The sequence below is a fragment of the Kogia breviceps genome, chromosome 1, assembly GCF_026419965.1.
Source record: "Kogia breviceps isolate mKogBre1 chromosome 1, mKogBre1 haplotype 1, whole genome shotgun sequence".
Lineage (NCBI taxonomy): Eukaryota > Metazoa > Chordata > Mammalia > Artiodactyla > Physeteridae > Kogia > Kogia breviceps.
In genome coordinates, this window is record NC_081310.1 from 87,785,761 (window position 1) to 87,808,476 (window position 22,716).

The following is a 22,716-nucleotide window of genomic DNA, read 5'->3' on the forward strand; positions in this document are numbered from 1 at the left end:
TTACATGGTAGTAGAGTGTTTACATTAGATCTCTTCTATTCTGGAGACGGTGGTTATTCTCCTCAATGAAATAGGTAATTCATTCATTCAAAAGTATTTATTAAGCACCTACAATGTACCAGGCACAGTTCTGGGTGCTTGGGATATATCAGTGAACAAAAAAGACAAAGATTGTTGCCCTTAAATTACTTTCTAGAGGGCTAACATACAATAAGCATAATAAATAAGCAAATTGTATAGTATATTTTAAAGTGATAAGTGCTGTGGAGAAAAAGAGTAAAGGAGAGTAAGGGAGATTGGGAGTGCTTAACTTTTTATCATGGACATTTGAAACATACAAAAGCAGAGACCAGTATAAGCCCTCCTTCCTCCTGTAATGTACCTACCACCCAGCTTCAGAAGTGGTGCTCACATGACGGATCTTGTTTCATCTATACCCCTATCCACTTCCTGCCCACCCTCTCATTACTGGATTATTTCAAACAAAAGCATATCATTTAATCTACAAACACTTCAGTATGAAGTAAAAAATGAATATTTTTTAATAAAAACATAACCACAATACTATCATTTATATCCAAAACACATAAATTCTTCAAACACATACATTATCCAAACATAATTTCTTTATATAAATGTACAAATTTCCTTTAGTATTTCATAAGTAATTCCTTTTTAACTTAATTTGTTTGAGTCCAGCCTCACTTATTCCTTTTGACTGACATGTCTCAAGTCTCATTTAATTTATAGGTCTTCCCTCTTTCTTTCCTTCCTTCCTTCTTTCCTTCAGTCATTTGTTTGTTGAAGAAACCAGGTCATTTGTCCTTTAGAATTTTTCCATAGTTTAGATTTTTCTGATTGCAATCCCATGGTGCTATTTAACATAGTCCTTTGTCCCATTTATTTCCTGTAAACTGGTAGTTAGACCCAAAGACTTGAGTGGATTCAGTTTTGATATTTCAGGCATAAATACTTTGTAGGTGGTATTGGATACTTCCATCAGGAGGCACATAATATTAGGCTGGGTTTTGTATGTCAACTTGATCAGTAACATGAAACATTCACACAAAATAGTCATTTTCTATTTCTTTCAGTCTTTCTTCATCTAATGGAAGAATTATTCTAAGGTCACCTATTTGATAACTCAAAGATACAGCTCCTACAAGAAAGGCAGCTCTGTATCCTTTGAGTAGGGAATAGTATTTAGAGACTACAACATGTGCAGTGGGTGCTCATTGTTATTGAGTTGTTAATTATTTCTAGACATTTCCAGTGGACAGAACTAGGAAATAAATAATTTTTTTAAAAGGCAGGGTTTGTCAGTTTGTACTAACATTTCCAATTCAAACTTAGGTTTTGGGGGTTACTTAAAGTTACTTACTTAACTTTTTAATTTTATATTTGTATTTCTTGTCTCCAATGTTAAAAATCTTTGTCCCTAATAACATTAACGTAATTAGCTTTTGCATTTAGAAACTCAGTCTAGAGCCTGCTTCTTCAGCTCTTCTAATGATTTCTCAAAGTAGTTAATATAAACTTTAAAATTCCTTTATCTGTAAACCACTTGGAATGGATTCTTCTGTCTGCAACTGAATCTTGACAGTATAAACAGTGTAAGCAGGAGGGATGGGGTCATGCATTGCCTGTAAAGTACACATGCAGCCACTCATAGTGAAACTAATGGATGCAGCTGATTCCCCAGTGGGAGAATTGCTGAAGATGTATTAAACAGAGACCTGAGTCACTTGGTCCTTTCTGTCTAGATGCAAATCCCAGTTCTCCAAAATTTGTGCTTCTCTTTTTCAGCAACAGACCTTCTCCCTCCTTATTCCTTTCCCCTAAATCATACCCTAGGGAACACATTAGGTTAGGCTCAGAGCAGGTACACAGGCTCTTCTTTTAACCATGGACCCTGGTCATTTCAGTGACGTCTTTGAGCGGCTTTCCCATCTCGGCATCAGAGTGGGTGAATCAGAAGTCCTGGGAGTGAATGCACATGGGCAAGAAGAACCAGAAAGCTGGAACTAGTTGATCACTCTAGAGACCTCAAGGACTGCACTGAGCTGGGCCTTGGGATCAGGGACAAGTCATGTGAGTAGGACACCCTTGTAATTTTCCATGATATCTTCATCTTTAGAGCCGATCTTTCCAGCTGAATCATCTCGGATCTGTGTCTTCACCTCAGAGTAGACAATTGAGGTGTGCTGGGGTGGAAAGAAGATAGAAGAAGAACTGGAAGGAGAAGGAGTATAGGGCTATAAGCAGTAGTGGGAGAGAAAACAGTCAGGAAATGAAACTCACCTGGTCCTCTAGAGATGTTCTGAATGTATTTCCTGTGGAAGAAAAGGAAATCACTGAACTATGAGTATTTGGATCCACTCAGAACTCAGTCTTATAGCTTATTTCCCAGAATCTGGGAGTCACTGGGTCTTTTGCATTGATTGTCATGTTTTCTCCTCCCTGACCCCCAACATGTCCTACAACACGTGTGACTTTGTTTTACCATTTCTTAACCCAGCCCTCTGCATGTCCTTTTCAAGCTGCCTTGATCCATAATGTTCACCCTCAATACCACAGAAAGAAACCTCACTCCCTTCCTTTACCAGATGTTAAGAGACAATTTCTCTCTTAGTTACAATTCTTTCCTCTCTTAATTTCCATCTTACCAACCTTGAAGTCCAACCCCTGCTTGTTCTGCAAGTTCTCACTAGACCTCTTCAAATGTATGCCCTGTGAGAAAATGTATGCCCTGTGTATGCCACCCAATCAAATCGGTAGCAGTTCTAATTCTATCATTCAAAAGGTCCTGATTAGTGGGGATGGCTGAGAAATCAAAGTAACAGACAAAGCAGGTGTTCAGATGATGCATGTTAGTCAAATATAGCAATAGGCACTATATGCAACAAATATTATAGCAAAACAGAAGACTTAGTCTTTTACTGGCTTGTGACCTTGTAAAAGGCCTTAAACTCATTTGTAAACCAAGTTCAGGATCAGGTTACAACTGAAATTTCTACTAGGCACAAAAATACTGGAGAGGTGCTACAGATAGAAAAGGCAGCTTACAAAATGGAAGAAAATACCTGCAAACCATATATCAGATAAGGGGTTCATATGCAAAATATATAAGGAATTCATACGACTCAATAGTTAAAATAACAACAATAACAATAACCTAATTTTATAATGGGCAAAGGTTCTGAATAGATGTTTCTCTAAAGAAGGCATACAAATCGCCAACAGTTATTGAAGAGGTGCTCAACATCAGTAATCACACAAATCAAAACCACAGTGAGATATCACCTCACACCTGTTAGAATGGCTGTCATTAAAAAGACAAAAGATAACAAGTGTTGGCAAGGATGTGGAGAAAAAGAAATTCTGGTATACTGTTGGTGGGAGTGTAAATTGGTACTGCTACTATGGAAAACTGTATGGAGATTTCTTAAAAATTTGAAAATAAAACTCTCATGTGATCCAGCAATCCCATTTCTGAGTACATATCCAAGGGAATTGAAATCAGGATCTTGAAGAGATCACAGCACTATTCATAATAACCAAGATATGGAAACAACTTAAATGTTTACTGATGGATGAATGCATAAAGGAAGTATGATACACACACAGACACACACAGAGACACACACACACACAATGGGATATTATTCCACCTTAAAAAAGGAAATCCCGTCTTTTGTGACAACACAGATGGACCTGGAGGACATTATTCTAAGAAAAATAAGCCAGATACAGAAAGACAAATACTGTATGTTCTCAAACTCATAAAAGCAGAGAGTAGAATGGTGGTTCCAAGGGGCTGGGGGAAAGGAGACTAGAGGTATTGCTCAAAAGGTACAAAGTTTGAGTTACGAAGGATGAATAAATTCTGGAGATCTACTATACAGCATAGTGCCTACAGCTAAATATATTCTATTGTATACTTAAATTTGCTAAGAAGGTAAATCTTATGTTAATTGTTCTTACCACACATCATCATCATCATCATCATCATCATCATTATCATCATCATCATCATCAAGTGTGTGGAAGGAAACTTTGGAAGATGATGCATATATCTATGACCTTAATGGTGGTGATGGTTTCCTTGGTGTTAATTTATCTCCAAACTCATGAGTTGTATACATTAAATGTGCATAGCTTTTTACATGACAAAAAAAATAGTGAACTACTTAAAATACGCTAGAATATGGATGAATTGCAAAACATTATGTTAATTGAAAGAATCCAGACCTAAAGGTTCCATTACATAAGATTCCATTTATATGAAATTATAGAAAAGCAAAACTATAGGACAGAAGGCAGATCCGTGGTTGCCCGGGGTGGAGCTGGGGGGAGATTAACTGCAAAGGAGCATGAAAGGATTTTCTGGGCTGTTGGAAATGTTCAACATTTCCAAACAGATGGTGGTGGTTCTGTGAATGGATGCATTTATTAAAATAATTTGAACTGTACTTTTAAATGTAGAGAATTATATTGTATGTCGATTGTACCTCAATAAAGCTGATTAAAACAATCAATGAGTAGAATAGAAAACAGAGTGCATCACACTAAGTATTGTCTCCTAAAACTTTAGTTCAGTTATGTGTGTGTTTGTGTGTGTGAGTGTGTGCACATTCACACTGCTTAACAGTACAATTTGCATTTCTTACTGCAGATAACAATAAAAAATATTTCAACACCCTTATCTAGAGCATTGAGAGTTCTGACTCGAACTCAGATCCCAGGTGGTGGGATCAGAAGAAAGCTGCTGGGTCAGCAAGGACCTGAAATTCCCAGGTGTCCCCAAGGACAGATGTGGTCCACATGGGAGACAGAACAAGCAGGAGTATGGTCACTTTGGGCCTCCAGGTACCAAGGGAATCCAGCAGCAGGAAGCTGTATGTGAATGACTGGAGGTGAGGCCAGTGAAGGAGTCACAAACAACTCCTGGAATTAGAAATGCACCAGCTGTGCCAAAGGAATTTTAGGAAGGAGGGATCCAGAAGGAAACCTCAAGAGACCACACATGTACCTTATACAGGGAAGTGCCTGCTTAACCATCTGCCATCCCAAAGAGGCAGAAGCCAGCTTCCAAAATACCAGCTGGAGTAACTCCTTTCCCACTCCTTTCTCCAGGCTAATTAGGGGACGCCAATCAAAGAAACAAAGAGGCCAACTCTGCCTCGTCCTCCTCCCTCAACCGTACCATTGCCAGCTTCCATTCTGAAATTTGCCTGAACTAGGAGAGGGGAAAGTTTTGCTTAACATCTTCAAACTAGGTGTTCTAGTTACTTAATAGAGACTATGACATAAAGTGTCCACCTACTGTCTATTGTCTAAGGTAATGTTTTGTAAAGACTTTGGCTGCCAGAATTTTCATCCTGAGTGCCCAAGAAGATCTCTCACAGAAGAAAGTTTAAACAGACAGTGGGAGACGGAAGATTTTTGTAATTAAGTCATGAGTCTTGCTTGTTCAGTATACTGGTTACACAGGGTTGTTATATGGATTAACTAAACATATACATACATATGTATATTTTTATATATTATAATTTATATATATCCTTATCACATAATAGGTGCGTTGCAATCATTCATTCATTACGTAAGGGAAATCTTTGTACATACACCTTTATGATTACAATATGTTAGAAGGATGTTTAATTTTTGTTCTGATCATCAGCAAAGATATGTTATGCAGTTTTCTGTGTTTGTCTTCTATCTTCAGAATCTAAGCATCACACTATAGGGATTTTTATCTGCCTTGTTCACTGATTTTAAAGTGAACAAAACATTATTACCCTTTACTTAAAGCAGTACCCATCACATAGGAGGTGCTCAGTAAATATGTGTCGAATGAATGAATATAGTTTGCAGCAAGAATCTCTCCCCAGTGACTTACCTCCTCCTTCTTCCCCAGGCTGAATAATCTGGATCTCAGAATATACCAGGTCTCTTTCTTTGGGGTGCACTGAGAACAAAAAAAGCAACACTTTCTAAGCTGTCCCAGTCAGTGGGTTACGCTGCAGATGCTTCTTCCTAAGCAATTATTTATTGTGAATGTCTGGGTTTGGGCTATTTAGGGAGACCAAGGGCCTTTGCCAGGCTTCAAAACAAAGAATCTCTCCCTGGCTCAGGCTGGGAGCAGTTCCCTACCAGGAAATCCTTACCATTGCCATACAACTGCTGCAGCTCCACTGGGTCAGGGCACATGGGATGGAAGGACACTCCTGGGCCTAGGGTCAGGCATCTCCTGTGAGGCACAGAAACACATGATCATCCTTGGAACATTATAATATGCACAAGAGTGGGATAGACAGAGACAAAAAGGAATGGGGAGAAGTCAGCAGAACAAGTCCAGAAGAGTCTCTAACATCATAGGAATGATGATCTCATAGATAGAATGGTCACTCTCAGTTGGTTAAAAAAACCCAGCCTCATCATCAGGAGGAAGTGTCCTCAAAGCATTCTATCTGGACAATTCAAGAAGAAATTAGACATAATCCATGCTCCAAGTCCCTGACTATAAGACTGAGGCACTGACACAGACAAAAGAAGACCATATTTTCCAAACCAAATTTAAAAACACAAAATCTGATGAGTATATAAGCACATGTGGGGCAAAAAGAAGATTCCTAGAAGCTGAGGTTCCTCTAGAAAGTCTAGAATTAATAGTCACTTTATACATAGTTATAGTAACACGTTGCCTAACTATAGGACTATTTGCACCAGAAATATTCTGTGGCAACCTAGAAAATCTATGACCTTTGGTGTCATCCATTCAGATAAATGGATAAATTTCAAATAAGCAACTGATCTAAATACATGCAAAATCCATTATACAAGCTATTAGAAGGATTCTAGGAAGCTGTGATTGTGACCATTTCAAGGAATGTGAAAATGGGAGTATCTAGACACAGGGACACAGAGAAATCACTGGGCCTAAACCTGCAGCCCCACAGTTCTGCACATTTTATTCTTGGGAAACCAGAAGGCTGAGGCCTCACCTGGCTGTGTCTCCCAGAGAACCATCTCCTGCAAAATAAAACAAAGGCAGACTTGTGTCAGAAGAGGGAGCTCATTCTCAAATATTTCACACACATGCACTACCTAAGAGAGGTCATCAGAAAGTTATTTCAAACATGGGCCCAGTCCCATATTCTCATGAAAACGATGTGAAAAAGAACTGAACAAAGCATATAACTTGCTGGGGACAGGGCTACACATTTCTTTGTTGAATATGCAATTATTTGAGACTTGATTAAGGTTCAAGGCTGTGTTGATATACCTCAGGAAATACTAAATATAGCCAAATTGTCTTTCTTGCAGAGTAGTGAGGGTCTATAGATGGATTTCCAGGAGCATCTGTGGTTATGTCCAGAGGAACCTCAGGCTCAAGCTCGTTCAGGAGACTTATGGTCAAAGGTCCAAAGCTCCCTATATTCAGCCCAGTGCGGGGCACACAGCAGGTGCTCAGAAGGATCTGGTGAGTTGAGTTGAATTGAATTAAATTAAAAGACAGGGATGAAGGATGGGTAATTATACTAGAGCTGAAACAGTTTCTGTGCCTGTCTTCTACACCAGGTTTCCTGGCATCTGAAACTAGCCTGACCTGGGTTAAAGCAAGAAGCCTTTGGAAGCACATGGCAGATAGTACCAGGGAGAAACTCTCTCCACCAGGTAGAGGGGGAGGCAGCGGCCTGACCTGTGGAGAGCAGAGCCATTGGAGCACAAGGTGCTGGTTTCAGGCTTTGACTCTGGGAAGTCTCTGAGGAAGAAGAAGGATAAAGATTAGCCAGCTCCCATTCTCAGTCATTTCTTCATAGGGGCTTTCAGTTTATTTTGACTGTCCACTTATAGGGGTGTAGGATGGGCTGAAACACCTAGTTGACCAGTCTGTTTGGACCAAAGAAACTACCCAAGCAAACCATTTAAAGTTTTTGAAACTTCACAGTAAAATGTTTATTTCCTCCCTACCTTTCACTTGAGGCTTAGTAAATTAGACTAGATACCTATTAAGGAAACTGCCATTTCAAGGAAGAGTATGAGTGTGTCTATGAGCGCTGGGGTAGTGAGGTAGAGAACAGTCGAGTGGCTGTTACTGAAGTTGGGCTGAGCTGGGGTGTCTGAGGCAGGGACAGGGCATGCGCTCTAGCAAAAGGTAAGAGAGAACACAAACCTAGTTTCCTCTGGTGCCAACAGTAAAACAGCAGTGCCACAGCCAGGAGAACACTGAAGGTCCCTCCAGTGGTTCCCGCTGCAACAAGGCCTCTTCTTTTCCCTGGGGTGCCTGGAGGGGAAAAGCCTGTATGAGCCTCCGGGGGAGGGATCTAGGGCCTGGAGCCCTGGAACATTTCCTCGGCTTGGCTGTGGTCCTGAGCCCTGGTAGATGGAAGAATCTAAAAGATGAGGACTCATGGGGGCCTATGAGGACTCATGGGGGCCTTTGAGGACTAGGCTAGGACTGGTGTGGCACAGGAAGCAGGTTTCTACTTGTGAGCAGCACAGCCCTGAGCCTGTATGTGACAGGAAGTGACTCACTATGAGGGGGTAGAAGACAAGAGCCTGGGTGGATTGTGGCAAAGGGTAGAAAGGTAGACAGCTCCTTCCACCGACCCCCAGACATCATTTCAGAAATTAATATTTTGGGGAAATATCTCTATCTCTCAATCTATTCTGTACTTTGGCCTTTTCGAAATTTCCCCTAGACATCTGGAAAGATGTTATGCGACAGACGCTTGGCAACACCTAACTTTGGAACAGCAGCCTGCCTGAGAAAGAAAGCAAATGTCACCACTGATTAGGGCACTGGCTGAACCAGCAGTAACTCTGAGATTGCTCTCCATTAAAAAACTATATTGGGACACCACAATGAAATGCCACCAGTTTCCTTCTTCATAGAAGCCTGAGTCTTACGTGCTTTGAAGGGGAGGTGGGAAAGAAACTGATGGAAGGAATAAAGTAAATTGTTGGGGAATTCTGATTTTTCCATTGGATCCATTCTCCAAGGCAGGGAGATCCACCACTCCTATTCAACATAGTTCTAGAAGTCCTAACCAGAGCAATCAGGCAAGAAAAAAATAGTAGGTCTCCAAATTGGAAAGGAAGAAGAAAAATTGTCTCCATTTGCAGATGACGTGATCTTATATAAAGAAAATCCTAAAGACTCCACAAAAAATCTGTTAGAGCTAATTAATTCACTACAGTTGCAGGACACCAAATCAACATACAAAACATGTGTGTTTCTATCCATGTAACAATGAATTACCCAAAGAAGAAATAAAGAAAACAATCCCATTCTCAATAACATCAAAAATAATACAATACTTACTAGTAAATTTAACCAAGGAGGTGAAAGATCAGTATATTGAAAACTATAAGATATTGTTGAAAAAAATTGAAGAAGTCACAAATATGGAAAGATATCCCATGTTTGTGGATTGGAAGAATTAATATTGTTAAAATGTCCATACTATCCAAAGTCATCTACAGATTCACTGCAATCTCTATCAAGATTCCAATGGCATTTTTTACAGAAATTTAAAAAAATATTGTATGGAACCCCAAAAGACACCAAATAGCCAAAGCAATCCTGCAACAAAAGAACAAAGTTGGAGGCTTCACACTTCTTGATTTCAAACTATATAACAAAACTAGAGTAAACAAAACAAATTGGTGTTAGTATAAAAACAGATACATAAATCAGTGGAACAGAATCAAGAGGCCCGACATAAACCCATGCGTATACCATCAACTAATATTGGATAAGAGAGCCAAAAATACTCAGTGGAGAAGATAATCTCTTAATAAATGGTGCTGGGGAAACATGATATTCACATGCAAAAGAATGAAACTGGACCTCCATCTTATACCGCTCACAAAAATTAACTTGAAATGTATCAAAGACTTAAATGTAAGGCCTGAAATCATAAAACTCCTAGAAGAAAACATAGGGAAAAAGCTCCTTGACATTAGCGTTGGCAATGACTTTTTGGATATGATACCGTAAGCATAAGCAACAAAAGTGAAAATACACAAATAGTGCTACAACAAATTAAAAAGCTTCTGCACAGCAAAAGAAATAATCAGCACAATGAAAAAGCAATCTATAGAATGGGAGAAAATACATGGAAATCATGTATCTGTTAAGGGGTTAATATATAATAATATAAGGAAGTCATACAAACTCCATAGCAAAAAAACCCTCAAATAATCCAATTTAAAAATGGACAAAGGATTTGAATAGACATTTTTACAAAGAAGACATGCAAAAGCTAACAGGTTCATGAAAAGGTGTTCAACATCACTAATCATTGGGGAAATGCAAATCAAAACCACAGTGAGGTAGCACCTCACACTTGTTACAATGGCTTTTTAATAAAGTTTCTTTAGAATCAGAGAATAAGCAAAAACAGTAAAATTGGGCTTCTCTGGTGGCGCAGTGGTTGAGAGTCTGCCTGCCGATGCAGGAGACACTGGTTCTGGCCCCGGTCTGGGAAGATCTCACATGCCGCAAAGCGGCTGGGCCCGTGAGCCATGGCTGTTGAGCCTGAGCGTCCGGAGCCTGTGCTCCGCAACGCGAGAGGCCACAACAGTGAGAGGCCTGCGTACCGATTAAAAACAAAAACAAAAACAAAAAAACCCAGTAAAATTAAATTTCAGCATTTCAGTTTAATAAAGCAGTCTACGTTTTGGTGATTTAGCAGAATATAGGAAAGCAAGAAAATGTGTCACACTTTCACTAAATTAAGGACGTTGAGTTATATTACTAATGTATGCAACTTTAATTTTGTTTAACACTCTCTAACTTAAAAAAAAAGACTAGAAATAACAAGTGTTAATAAGGATGTGGAGAGAAAAAAACCCGTGTACACTGTTGGTGAGAATGTAAACCTGTGCAACTACAATGGAAAACAGTATGTAGGATCCTCAAAATTTTTTTAAAAATAGAACTACTATATGATCTAACAATCCCACTTCTACATATATATCCAAAGGAAATGGAATTACTGTCTTGAAGAGATATCTGCATCCCCATGTTTATTGCAACATTATTTACAATAACCAAGACATGTGGAACCTAAGTGTCCATCGATGTATGAATGGACAAAGAAAATCTGGTATGTATATATATAATATTCCATCATGATGGACTGTGAATATGATAGAATATTATACAGCCATAAGAAGGAAAATTCTGCCATTTGCAACAACGTGAATGAAGCTTGAGGGCATTATGCTAAGTATGACGAGTCAGACAGAGGGAAAGATCTCTGTCTCCTTGAGCTAAAAGATTGTGTCAATGTTCAAATCTGGGCTGCCAGGTATAAGCTTTGTGACCATAGGCAAATTACCAACCCTTTTTGAGTTTCACACTCCTTTTCTGTAGAATGGAGATGATAATATCTTTATTTTCTAGGATTATTACTGCGATAAGCAAAAATAATATGTGTAAAACTTATTCATTCAGCAAATATTTATTGAATGCCTAATATGAGCTAAGCAGTAGAATAGGCACTTGGGATAAAATATGGTCAAAATAGAGATTTACCTTTATGAGGCTACTATGGGAGGTGTGGAAAGAGACAGAAAAAGACTGCATGGCATGGCAGTTGGTGACACATGCTGTGAGGAAGAATCAAGCAAGACTTGGAGAGGGTGGGCCTTGGTGAAGAGCTGCAATGTTGTATAGGGTGGCTGGGAAGGTCTCATTGAGAAGGTGAATAAGGTCCTGGAGGAAGTGAGGGGATGAGCATGAAGATATTGGGGAAGAGCAATGCAAAGGCCCTGAGGTTGGAGTGTGACTGGAAGTTTTGTAGAGGAGACAGTGGGCCATGGTGGCTAGAGTGGAGAAGGTGAGGAGAGAGTGGTGGGCCATCAAGTCAGAATAGCAAGATAGCCAGATCATCAGGATCTGGTGGGACGTTGAGAGGACATTGGCTCTCCCTCTGAAGGAGATGGGAAGCCATGGGAGGATACTGAACAGAAGAGTAATGATCTGATTTATGATTTAGAGAGTTCCTTCTGATACTTCGCTGAGAATAGGTTGTGTGGAGCAACAGGTGAAGCAGAAAATCAGAGTGTTATTGCAATCATCCAGGTGGCTTGGATCAGGTGGTAGCAGTGGAAGGGGTGGGAATTAGTCATATTCTGGTGATACTTTGAGGGTAGAGCTATCTGGACTTGCAGGTGTATTAGAGTTGGAGGATCTAGAGAATCCGCCTGCCAATGCAGGGGACATGGGTTCGAGCCCTGGTCCGGGAAGATCCCATGTGCCACAGAGCAATTAAACCCGTGCACCACAACTACTGAGCCTGCGCTCAAGAGCCCGCGAGCCACAACTACTGAGCCTGCATGCCACAACTACTGAAGCCCTTGTGCTTAGATCCCATGCTCTGCAACAAGAGAAGTCACTGCAATGAGAAACCTATATACCGCAACGAAGAGTAGCCCCTGCTCACCACAACTAGAGAAAGCCCGCACGCATCAACAAAGACCCAATGCAGCCAAAAATAAAATAAATAAATTTATTAAAAACAAATGTGACGGGGATCCAGTAAAAAAAAAAAAAAAAACTTTAAAAGGGGTATCTGATGAATAGGTATAGGAGTACCATTGGAGTGAGGCAAGCCTCAGGGTGATAGGTTTGAGAGAAAATAGAAGTAAAGAGAGTGAGTAGAGATAACTCTTTTAAGGGGTTTTACTGTAAAGGAAAGCAGGGAAATCTAGCTTTCCAGTAGTTCCTCCATAAAAGCTAGCTTTATTGGATAGCCTGGGATGCAACTGAACCTGAGATAGAGGATGAATTGAAGTCCCATAAAAACCATTTCTTTAGTCCCAGGGGAGCTGAGTGGGAACCTGGCTTGACCTAGTATGACTCCTTGGAGACAGAGGAAGGTAAAGATATAAGCTTCGACTGTGCTATCCCAAAGGAAGGCTTATGTCCTCTGTGGACATAATGGGGCTCTGTATTCGCTCTTGGTACTTGTAAGTTTCCTGACCTGCATACAGGTTGGTATTGAGACACTCTTAGACCTACAGTAATGGAGTAAAGGGATGTTTTATGTCTTTGGTCCTGTGGAGGATTACCAAAAGGAGAGTATAGTTGACGCTTAGAATGAAGGAGCTATACCCTACCCTAAAACACTGTTAATGACATAAGACTGCTCTTTGAGAGCAACACACAATGGGTCAGCATACAGGCACACAGAATCATTCCCAAGAGATGAAATGGCCCCTGGCCAGCATTCCCTCACTGTAGTAACTCCTTATAACCGGAATTATTGATATTTAATGGAAAAAAGTGAATATCGCAGTGGAAAAATGACAAAATGGAAATAGAAAAATGAGAATCACAAAGATAGTGTTGGCTATGCCCACCCCTAATTTGAGAAATCTGAGAATAAATAAGGTCACTGGGGATTAAAACTTACTTCTTACAGAGACGTTCACCGTTTCGCTCTGGATGAGGCCGTAGCCATTGTCAGCAGTGCAGTAGTAGCCCCCTGCGTGGCTCTCCCTGATAACAGGGATCTCCAGCTCTGCTCTCTGGGAACGCTGACTTTTCTGCCCCAGACTCTCTCTCGTGTCCTCTCTGTGCCAGGAGAATGTGGTGTTCCCCGTGCCTTCAACCATAGAGCAGACAAGGACAAGTATCTCCCCTTCGACCACCAGGTCCCCCTGGGGCTGAGTCTCCAGGAACACTCCAGACACGGGGATTCCTGTATGAACACAGACAACAGGTGAGGGCATGATGAGAGGAGGATGGGGTTGGGTTGTTGGACAGGGTCACTTTTTATGGGACTTCAAGATATACTCTTCTGCAGGTGTTAGCACGGTAGCTCATAGACTGTGGATTTGGGACCTAGAGTATCATTAAATGTAGTAACCTTTCCATCCTGATGCACAGACTCCAGGAGAGAAAAATTGGGTCTCCCTGAAAAAGCATTTGGGTTTTATGGCATGTCCTAGTTGTCAGTGTGAATTATTTTGACCTGGGAGAAGTAAAAGCAATGGTGGCTATCATCACACTGACCTAGACCACATCCCTTTCCAGAAGTCCTGCTTTGGTACCTAAGACAAGCTGATATTTATTGTATTTATCTTTGTGTGTAGGTATGTCCTTCTCTTCTGCTTTACACATCACGCTGTTTGTTGTTACTAGTTAGGGTCCACCTCTGTGGATATGTGTCTTCTAAATAGTTTGCCCCAAGATCTGACATCCTAGAATCTGTCGATTCAGTAGCAGAGAATTTTGTTTCTTGTTTTCATTTTGTTTTGCCCAACTCTTGTATCTGCCTCCGTGAATCACCTCTGTCATTTCAAGGTGCTAGAATTTCAAAGAAAGACTAAGTTTTTAGATAAATAGATGTGGAAGTGAAATCCTGTATTTCTTTTATTATCTACCTCACTTCTCAGTCTAAACCTGGTGCCTCTGTCAGGAGGACAAAATCCATCTGTAATGGGCAGTCCTTACCCTCACTGGGCCAGAAGGAGCAGTCAGGGGAGATGCCACAGCCCGGCTCTCCAGCACTTACTCTGCACATCAATCTGAAGCGAGAGGCTGCGTTTGTGGATGCCGCTGCTCATGGCCCCACACCAGTATGATCCTGAGTCTTCTCTCCAGATGGCTGTGACCTGGAGTTCCGGGGACACACTCCAGTTTGAGAGGATGATCCCATGGTCTCTGAAGAAGGCAAAGCGTAGCCGAGTGTCCGACCGCTCTAGAGGAAGCTGTGTTTTACAGCTCAGGTTTACAGAATTCCCCTCTGTAGGCTGGGAGTCTGTGACTTTCAGCTTTGGACGTGGAAATAGCTCTAGACAGAAGAGGTGAATCAAGTTCTCAGTATGAGGCAGGCTTGGATTCGCGGTTCTGGAAAACTTCAGACACCCCGCAAGACAAACTTATTGACCCCTCTATCAGATTTTTCTTTCCCAGGATTAATTAAGTCAAATTGCTCCACTCTTTCTGCCTCTTAGAGGATGTAGGTCGCAAATATTTCCAGAGTTTGTTATGATATCAACTTATATAGGAAATTCCCTGGAGGTCCAGTGGTTAGGACACTGTGCTTTCACCGCTGAGGACCCTGGTTCGATCCTGGTCAGGGAACTAAGATGATCCCACAAGCTGAGCAGCACAGCCAAAAAAACCAAAAAACAAAAAACACCACTTACATAGATCCCCGCGGATGTGCCCAATTTACCCTGCCCTGACATTGCCAAGCAAATTTGTATGAAATGAAGTATCTACCTTGAATTCGAATATTTGTGAGACTTGTTCTCAGTACATGATTGTTTTCCAAGGATCCAATGCATTGGTAACAGCCACTATTGTTTAAACTTGCTTGTGATATCAGAAGATCCGAGCTTTTATTAGAATCAGAAATAACTTTTTTATTCCAAAAGTACCTCACAGCAGTCAGTTTCTCTCTCCCCCTTTTCCGGCATCTCAGAACCAACTCGTCACCTTCAAACACAGAATGTGGGGCCTGGAGGATGAAGGAGGCTGGAAACCACACACAGATAAAATGTTGTCATCGAGGCACTCCTACCTCTGTGCATTCTGAATTACAGAGATTTTTTTTTCTTCCTTTTTTCTTCCCCAGGATTTAGTCTCCTGACTCAAGCTCACTCATTTCCTTCCAAATCAGTTGACCTGCTTCAGATACAATTCCTAAATAAATCCTAAACACATCTATTTAACCATTCAGGGACAGATTCAAAAATATAAGGATTCTAATGTGGAGAGGAAAAGCTGAGAGGAGGTGTGACCGAAATCTCTGATGTCATTGATTACAGAGAAGATCAACACCAACTTGCTCACCCAAATAACAGAACAGGAGTCATCAAAGACTTAGTTCTTGGAGAAATACACTAGGAATTGTTACAGTGCATTGGAGTGCACTATGCAGAGGGCTTATGGTCACAGATACAAATTCAGGGTCAAGGGACAGTGAATGTGGTCCACTCATGAAACTCTCATGCTCTTCAGATTCTGATTACAGGTTCTATCCTTTCTCTCTGAGATGACGCAGTGAATGCCTGCTCCTATAGACCAATGCCTGAGGAGTGATCTAAATTTTCTGAAATAGAGAAGGGACAGATCCTAAGACAGGTGAAGACACAAGCCCCGAGGCTGGAGATTTCCCACCTCTGAATTCTTATTTTATGGCACTTTTCACTTTCTATTTTTTGCTTAGTACATTCATGTATACAGAAGTTCTCCCCAAGGAGGCTGTAAAGTCCTTGAAGGCAGGACCTAAGACAGCTTCACTTTTGAATCCCCTAAAACTAAAACTTCTCTCTTTAATTGTGTGTGTAAGAATGTCTGTTGATTAATATTAGACATTTAAACTCTAATGTCAGTAGTAGTTTGAAAAACACCTGTAGACAGCGAGGGAGGACATGAACCTGAAAGATCAAAGTTAGAGTAGAATGAAGAGCCTCAGTTCTTGGAAAATCCAGGGAGCTAAGATGTACCGCAACCACTTCCAATGTTTTAACTAATTCACCTTCTTTCTCACCTGTAGAAAAGAGCAAATGCACAGGGTTACTCGGGAGTGAGCCTGGGGCCTGGCAACTGTACTGTCCAGAATCACGAACCTCGAGGGTGTTTCCTGGGGTTTCACTTGGACGTTGTTTCCCAGAGTACCAACGGTACCATTTCATTTTCTCTGGTGCATAGAAGTGAGATCCATTGCAGGTCAGATTCACTCTCTCTCCATGGAAGACAGTGGTCCATGGAGGCTGGAGGGAAATCATGGATCTGGGTACAGTAGCTGGAGAGAAGAGAAATGAGTCTGAGGTGGAGGTGTCTGCAGTCCCCACTGCAGTGGTTTGTGTGGAATGGACTGAAGCACCCAGCTTTGGAGAGTCTCTGAAAGGCCCCCTGGCAGGGCTGCTGTTTCCCCAGGTTTCAAGTTTTCCAGCTGTGTTCACCTTACCCAGGAGTGCAGCAAGTGCTCTGTGGTCTACAGGAACTGACTAATCTTTCAGAGGGCAACCCCAGCAGGACCTACTCACCGCAGAAGATCAGTGATGGGAGGCTCGCAAACCCCCTTACCTTTTCCAACAGGCCAGGTCCTCAAGTAGATTCCTCCTGAGCTCCCTCCCACCTGGGCTCTTCATGTTACACACACCTCTCTAAGATGAGCATTTGTGTGGTGCGGCCATATGGTGGGGTGAGGGATTGTAGAGGGAGGGAGTATAGGAATTTGGGGTCAATTACGCAGTTATGGAAAAGGGTCCACAGTATTTTTTTCCAACAAGAAGTAGGTAGGGGAGGGGTGAGCAGGCTGTTGTCTGAAGTGAAAATTATATTGAAATAATTACAAAGAGTATGAGTGCCGGAAGCTAGGTGCTTCTAACTCCCCACACCCCAAAGATACTCTTTCATGAAAATAAAATGTGGGCCCTGCGTAAAATCAGGCCTTAAGATCTTTGAATTACTGATGGACAGAAGCTGGAGAATGTAAGCGTAAATATCAATACAAATTAAAGATAAGAGGTTTAATTCTCCCTGTTGGAAATAAGGGAAACAACTTCTCCCTCTCTTTTTTTCTTTCAGAATTTCTTTCAAATGTATGTGAATCTTTATAATGGCTAAAAAGCCTCTTGCCAGTCTCATAACTCAGGAACATCTTTCTCAAGAAGGAGCCATCTTTTTGAAATGCAGACATCTAGGGGGATAGCTCCCCTGGATCCTGTCTCCCCCTTCCTGTGGAAGGGTAAGCATTTACCTTTGGTAGGTACCTTGTTGCAGTATGCAAGACTACCTCCAGTCCTAAAGATATGAGATGTTTATTCCTCCTCTGGATAAAAACCAATAACCATGATAAATTTAGGGTAAACTATGTGTGACAAAAAGTGCTGTCAAGTCCTCCTGCTTGAGAACTAGTTACTGTTTAATCTTGAAAACATGTATGTAATGGGCTGAATCCCCTTGGCAATATAAGAGTGGGAGATCCTTTTCTGTCTTTGCAATCTCTTGGTGGATTGTCTGTGATGAGCATGCTTATTACTAAGCGTATGTTTTAATGCTTATTCAATACCCAAAGTGTTTGCTTTCTTTAGTACATTTGTGGAGAGGATTTCTGGGTTGGGAGATTTTGTTTTAAACTTTATTTCCTGCAACGGTTACTGTGGCTCTTTCTTATCTGAGTGTTTATTTCCTAAGCTTTGTAGCTTCAAGATGTGAGAGTTAGTAACTGAAGGGTGAATCCACCACTGTGGCATAAAAATTATTTTGAGCTGAAGGCATTTGAGAATAGATTTTATTTTCTTTATTCTGAATTCCCTTATCTGCCTAAAAGCAAAGCCTCCGAAGAGTTCAATTGTCATAAATCACCTCCCCAGGAGCAAATAAATGATCAGCTCTTATCACCAGACACTGGAAATTGGCACTACACCTAAAGCAGAACTTGTCACAAAACTAGCATAGCTCCCATCTATTCTCTTAAGGGCCCATTTATCTTTCCTAAAAATCATTCATTTTCCAGTAAGTGGCCTTCTCACCTGCTCCTTTCCCTAACCAGATGTTATATAAGTCCCCAATTCTAACTGCCTCCTTAGTTTATATTTTTCTGTGTATTCCCGTAAGTTTTGAATAAAAAATTTATCTTTTCTCTTGCTAGTCTGCCTTTTGTCAGTTTAATTTGCAGGCCCTCATTAGAAAACCTAAGAAGATAGAAATAAAAGGTTTTCTTCCTTGACATAATAAATCACAGACCAAATTATTCACTATTGGAAACACCCACTCAAACATTCCTACCCCTTTAACACTACCATTTTCTAGCCTGCACAAAGATCAATGCTTTGATAGGCTAATCCTTCATTGTGTATACAATGAAAATTGATTGTAAAGTGAGACTTCAGATTCTGCCAAAGATGCAGTAATTCATGAAGGTGGTAAAAGTGTGGGACCACTGCTCTCCTGGCTCCCAAAGTCACTGACAAGTGTAGTAGAGCAAGATCTATTAACAGCTGAAGAGGAGCAAACAATGATAGGGAAAATATTTGTTTGGCTTCTGAAAGTTAGTTCCAATGCCCTTCTGTTGAGCCTGTTGCCCACTAGCGGGTTTGAAAAACAGAAGCACTAACTTGCCCAGCCACGTGACACAGTTCTGAGTAAGGAGATTTCAGAGGAATAAAGCTAGGAGTGAACTAAGGGGTGAGGATTCTGGGGGAAGATTTTTCCTTTATGATGAAAGGAGAGAAGCATAGCAGGGGAGCTCTTTTGCAGTTTTAGTTTCTTACAGTTATCACATACCAAAAAAAAAAAAAAAAACGAAACAAAAAACAACCACACAAGAAACAATACTTGATTCATGCTTTGTTCTACAAATTACCTTGGTAATCTAAATTCTGTGATGTAGAAAATAAAACACGTTATTTCCATTTGTATTGTCTTTTTTCCAAAAATAAAGTCTCACTGTTGGGGATATGAAATTTACAATAAAATCATAAGTGGAATCAATTAAGTGTGTTTTTATCTTATTACTTTTTATACTCAGGTAAGGAGGACTGTCTGTATTCAAGGGCATACAGCAACTGTTTTTTTTAAAGCTTGAGACTTTAAATAGTCTTACTTTTTTCTGTAAGAACTGCCCCAAATATGCCTTAAAATTGTACCCAAATGTAATGGAAATACTCTGTTTGGAGGCAAAAACTGTAGAGTAACCTGAACGCTTGTTTTAAATAAAGAAATTTAATGTTCTGTTTGATTATAGAAACATTCATGTGTCTCTGCAGACTTTTTTTCCTTTCTCTTTCTCTAGAGGTTTATACAGATATACTACACCCCAGTGAGTATAGGGTTGTGTTTCTCTTAAAGAGAATAGAAATCTGCACTGTCTATGTTCCTGGGAGGCATCTGGGGTTAGGGAAATGGAGACTGGGCAGTAGGTCTTGTACTGGAGGGAAGGGAGAACTGCTTTGGGGTATGCAGCTTTATTCCTCGCTGGTCCAAGTAAGTTGCCCCTGCTATGTGCAGGTTGCTCAGTGGTCAGGGGGAGACACATCTTGTCAGCATCTTTAAGAGGTTGGGACTGAGTCAATGGGTTCTGAGATTAGCCACTTCTACTAGCTGACACTCTCTGTATTTTATTTCTCCATCCTAGAATGTTTAACAAAACCTAGTCCAGTTAAGATCTCCTCCCAGTTAGGCAGAGATTTGTGGGAAATGGGCTGTAGCCACAGTACTGAGGGGGAGAATCACAGGCCCAGAAGCTGCAGGGGATGGTGTGCATCAAGGGGCAGTGGCTCCCACTGGCTGGAGCTGGCTTGACCATAAGCAGCTCCCTGGATGGGGGGATCGGGGTGGGCTGGACAAATCCACAGGGATTGCCAAAACTCGTGGAGACAGCTCCCAATAGAAGGCTGGACTTTCTGCTGACCAGTAGGATGGGGGCTCAAAGTTATCATGATCTGAGCTTATTAATAGAGAAATATCTATACAGAATGCTGAAGTTTGGGATGAGTTGGTTGCCCGTGGCTCTGTCAAGCTGGGGGGGACATGGGGAAGATGGCAAGTTGGTTGCACCTCAGCCTCCCTCAATGAGGTAATGGCTTAATTCTATCCTTCCCCTCTCAGGATTCTATGCATTCTGTCAAGTTGGCTAGAATCCCACGTCAGGTGGGGACACCCCCTTTCCTTGAATTCTGTGACATGTATTCCAGCCCCGCCTCCAAGATCATCCAGCACGATGCCAGGTTTCATCCAGGAGTGTGACTCCCAAACTCTTAGGGTCAGAGTCCTAAGACATGTTTTCACCTACCCGTAGTCCTCAAGAAAATGATGCTGGCACTACAAGGCCTCTTTTTACAAGTATTTGAGATACAGGATAGTTATTAAGATATCCAGAAACATAAAAGAGAAAGAGAAAGAAAAGAGGGACTTACCAAGTGGTCCACTGACTGAAGCTGCTGCAAGAGAGTCAAGAGCCAGGCATCAGTACAAGGCAACGAGTCCCAAACCATTCTACCACGAGAGTCCACCCGCCCATTTTCGACTTCCAGCCAAACGGAGGAGAGACATGCCCAGTTCCACCCACACTGGAGAAACAATGTAACGTCATGGCCAAAAGCTCAGGATGCAGACTCAGGCAGAAACAGGTTTGAATTTTAGCTGTGTGGCCCTGGGCAAACTACACAAAACCTCCAAGGCTCAGTTTTCTCCTCTGTAAGATGGAAGCCATCAAACTGACCTCATGGCAGTATTTTAATGAGTTAAATTAGTAAGTCGTCAATTAAGAGTTGCTGTAATTATTATTTTTTTTTTTTGACATGACTGTGGCTGCTGTTGAGGCTTGGCTTCACTATCTTCTTGCCTGGAGTGTTATTCTCCTCCTTCATTATGAAGCAAAAGCAAGTTACACCCACACATCAAAACCCAGATGAAATCCCACCTCCTCCATGAAATCCTCTGAGATGCCTCTAGGCTGCAGCACCCTCACTTTTCTATTGATTCAGAACCCCTCCCATTCCAGCTCAGTTGAAACTCATAACTGGACATGCAGTATGGGGCAGTGGTTAAAAGCACAGCTCCAGTGTCAGATTATGGGTTTGAATCCTGACTCTGCCACTTTACTACTGTGTGAAACTTAAGGCAAGAGACCGTCTCTATGCCTTAGATTCCTTAACTGTAAAACGGGATTTATAGAAGTTCCAGCTCATGGATTGTTAGAGGATTGGATACGTTAATACAATGGGATATTCTTAGAAGACTGTCTGATATAGGGCTCAGCAAGAATTAATTATTATCAGCAAGAATTAATTATCATTATCCTATGATCCATTGTGTAATATTTTTCTTGTATTGCCAAGTCAAATGCCCTTTCATGTGTCCTTTGATTTCTTTATCAGAATGTCAGTTCTTGAAGGCAGAGGCCGTGTCCTCTGTGTCCCTGCATACTCTGCATTGCCCAGCACCATGCTATGCCCCATATAGCCATTCATTCACAATTTGCTGAGTTCCCATAATGTGCCAGTCACACTAATAACTCTTCCTTTCTTAATTGGAGTCTGGAGATATAGCCGAGAACAAGGTAAACACATTTAACAAAATTCGGTGTACAAATGACTGACTGGTCTTTACTTCCCTAAGCTTGAGCTACTAGAAAATCAGTGTCTCACTTGGACAAATATTGGCAAGCAGGGAAGAAAAGTCAAAGGGAAATTGTCTTATTTCTCCTCTTCTCATGCTCTTTGCAAACATCAGAGCAGGTTTGATCTTAGAATACAAGAAAAAATAACTATTCTCAGCAGAAAATCATTCTACATCAGCTCACGGTCAGAACATGGTCCTTTCACAAGGGGCTCAGTTCATCTTTCACTCTTGGTTTTCATGATCTGTGATTAGAAAGGTAACCAAATTTAATTGTAGTTTCCTGCACGGAAAAATAAGCCCACTTTTGGGGGGGTAAGAGGAATTTTTCATAGGCAATTAAAAGCAAACAAGGAACACATTATTAGAAATAATTTTTTCCCGCTCATTCCATTATATCAATGTCTTTCCCCTTTGTTCATTTTCTGCTGTTCTAAATGGGAGTAAAATCCATTTTTTTCAGCAGCACAGAGGAGAGGTCTGTTGCCTGTGGAGAGGCTCAGTTTTCCCAGCAAACAGAGGCTTCCCCCCACTACTTACCGAGGACCAGCAAGGATACCCACAGTAGCATGGAAGTCTGCTCTAGGGTCCTGAGGAGCATCTTATAGGAGACA

At 41.2% G+C, this 22,716-nt stretch overlaps 1 protein-coding gene across 1 annotated transcript in view; it reads right to left on the minus strand.

Moving 5' to 3' along the window:
* Positions 1-516: 516 nt before the first annotated feature.
* Positions 517-22,716, minus strand: part of FCRL4 (Fc receptor like 4) — a 40,676-nt gene continuing 18,476 nt past the window's right edge. The window contains exons 3-12 of the mRNA XM_067025191.1: positions 16,524-16,778; positions 15,251-15,505; positions 14,538-14,816; positions 13,434-13,721; positions 8,180-8,290; positions 7,008-7,035; positions 6,171-6,253; positions 5,903-5,971; positions 2,302-2,333; positions 517-2,204 (exon numbers count right to left, since the gene is read on the minus strand). Of these exons, the coding sequence (XP_066881292.1) occupies positions 2,088-2,204; positions 2,302-2,333; positions 5,903-5,971; positions 6,171-6,253; positions 7,008-7,035; positions 8,180-8,290; positions 13,434-13,721; positions 14,538-14,816; positions 15,251-15,505; positions 16,524-16,778 (1,517 nt within the window). The 3' untranslated portion in view covers positions 517-2,087. The remainder of the gene's footprint in view (positions 2,205-2,301; positions 2,334-5,902; positions 5,972-6,170; positions 6,254-7,007; positions 7,036-8,179; positions 8,291-13,433; positions 13,722-14,537; positions 14,817-15,250; positions 15,506-16,523; positions 16,779-22,716) is intronic.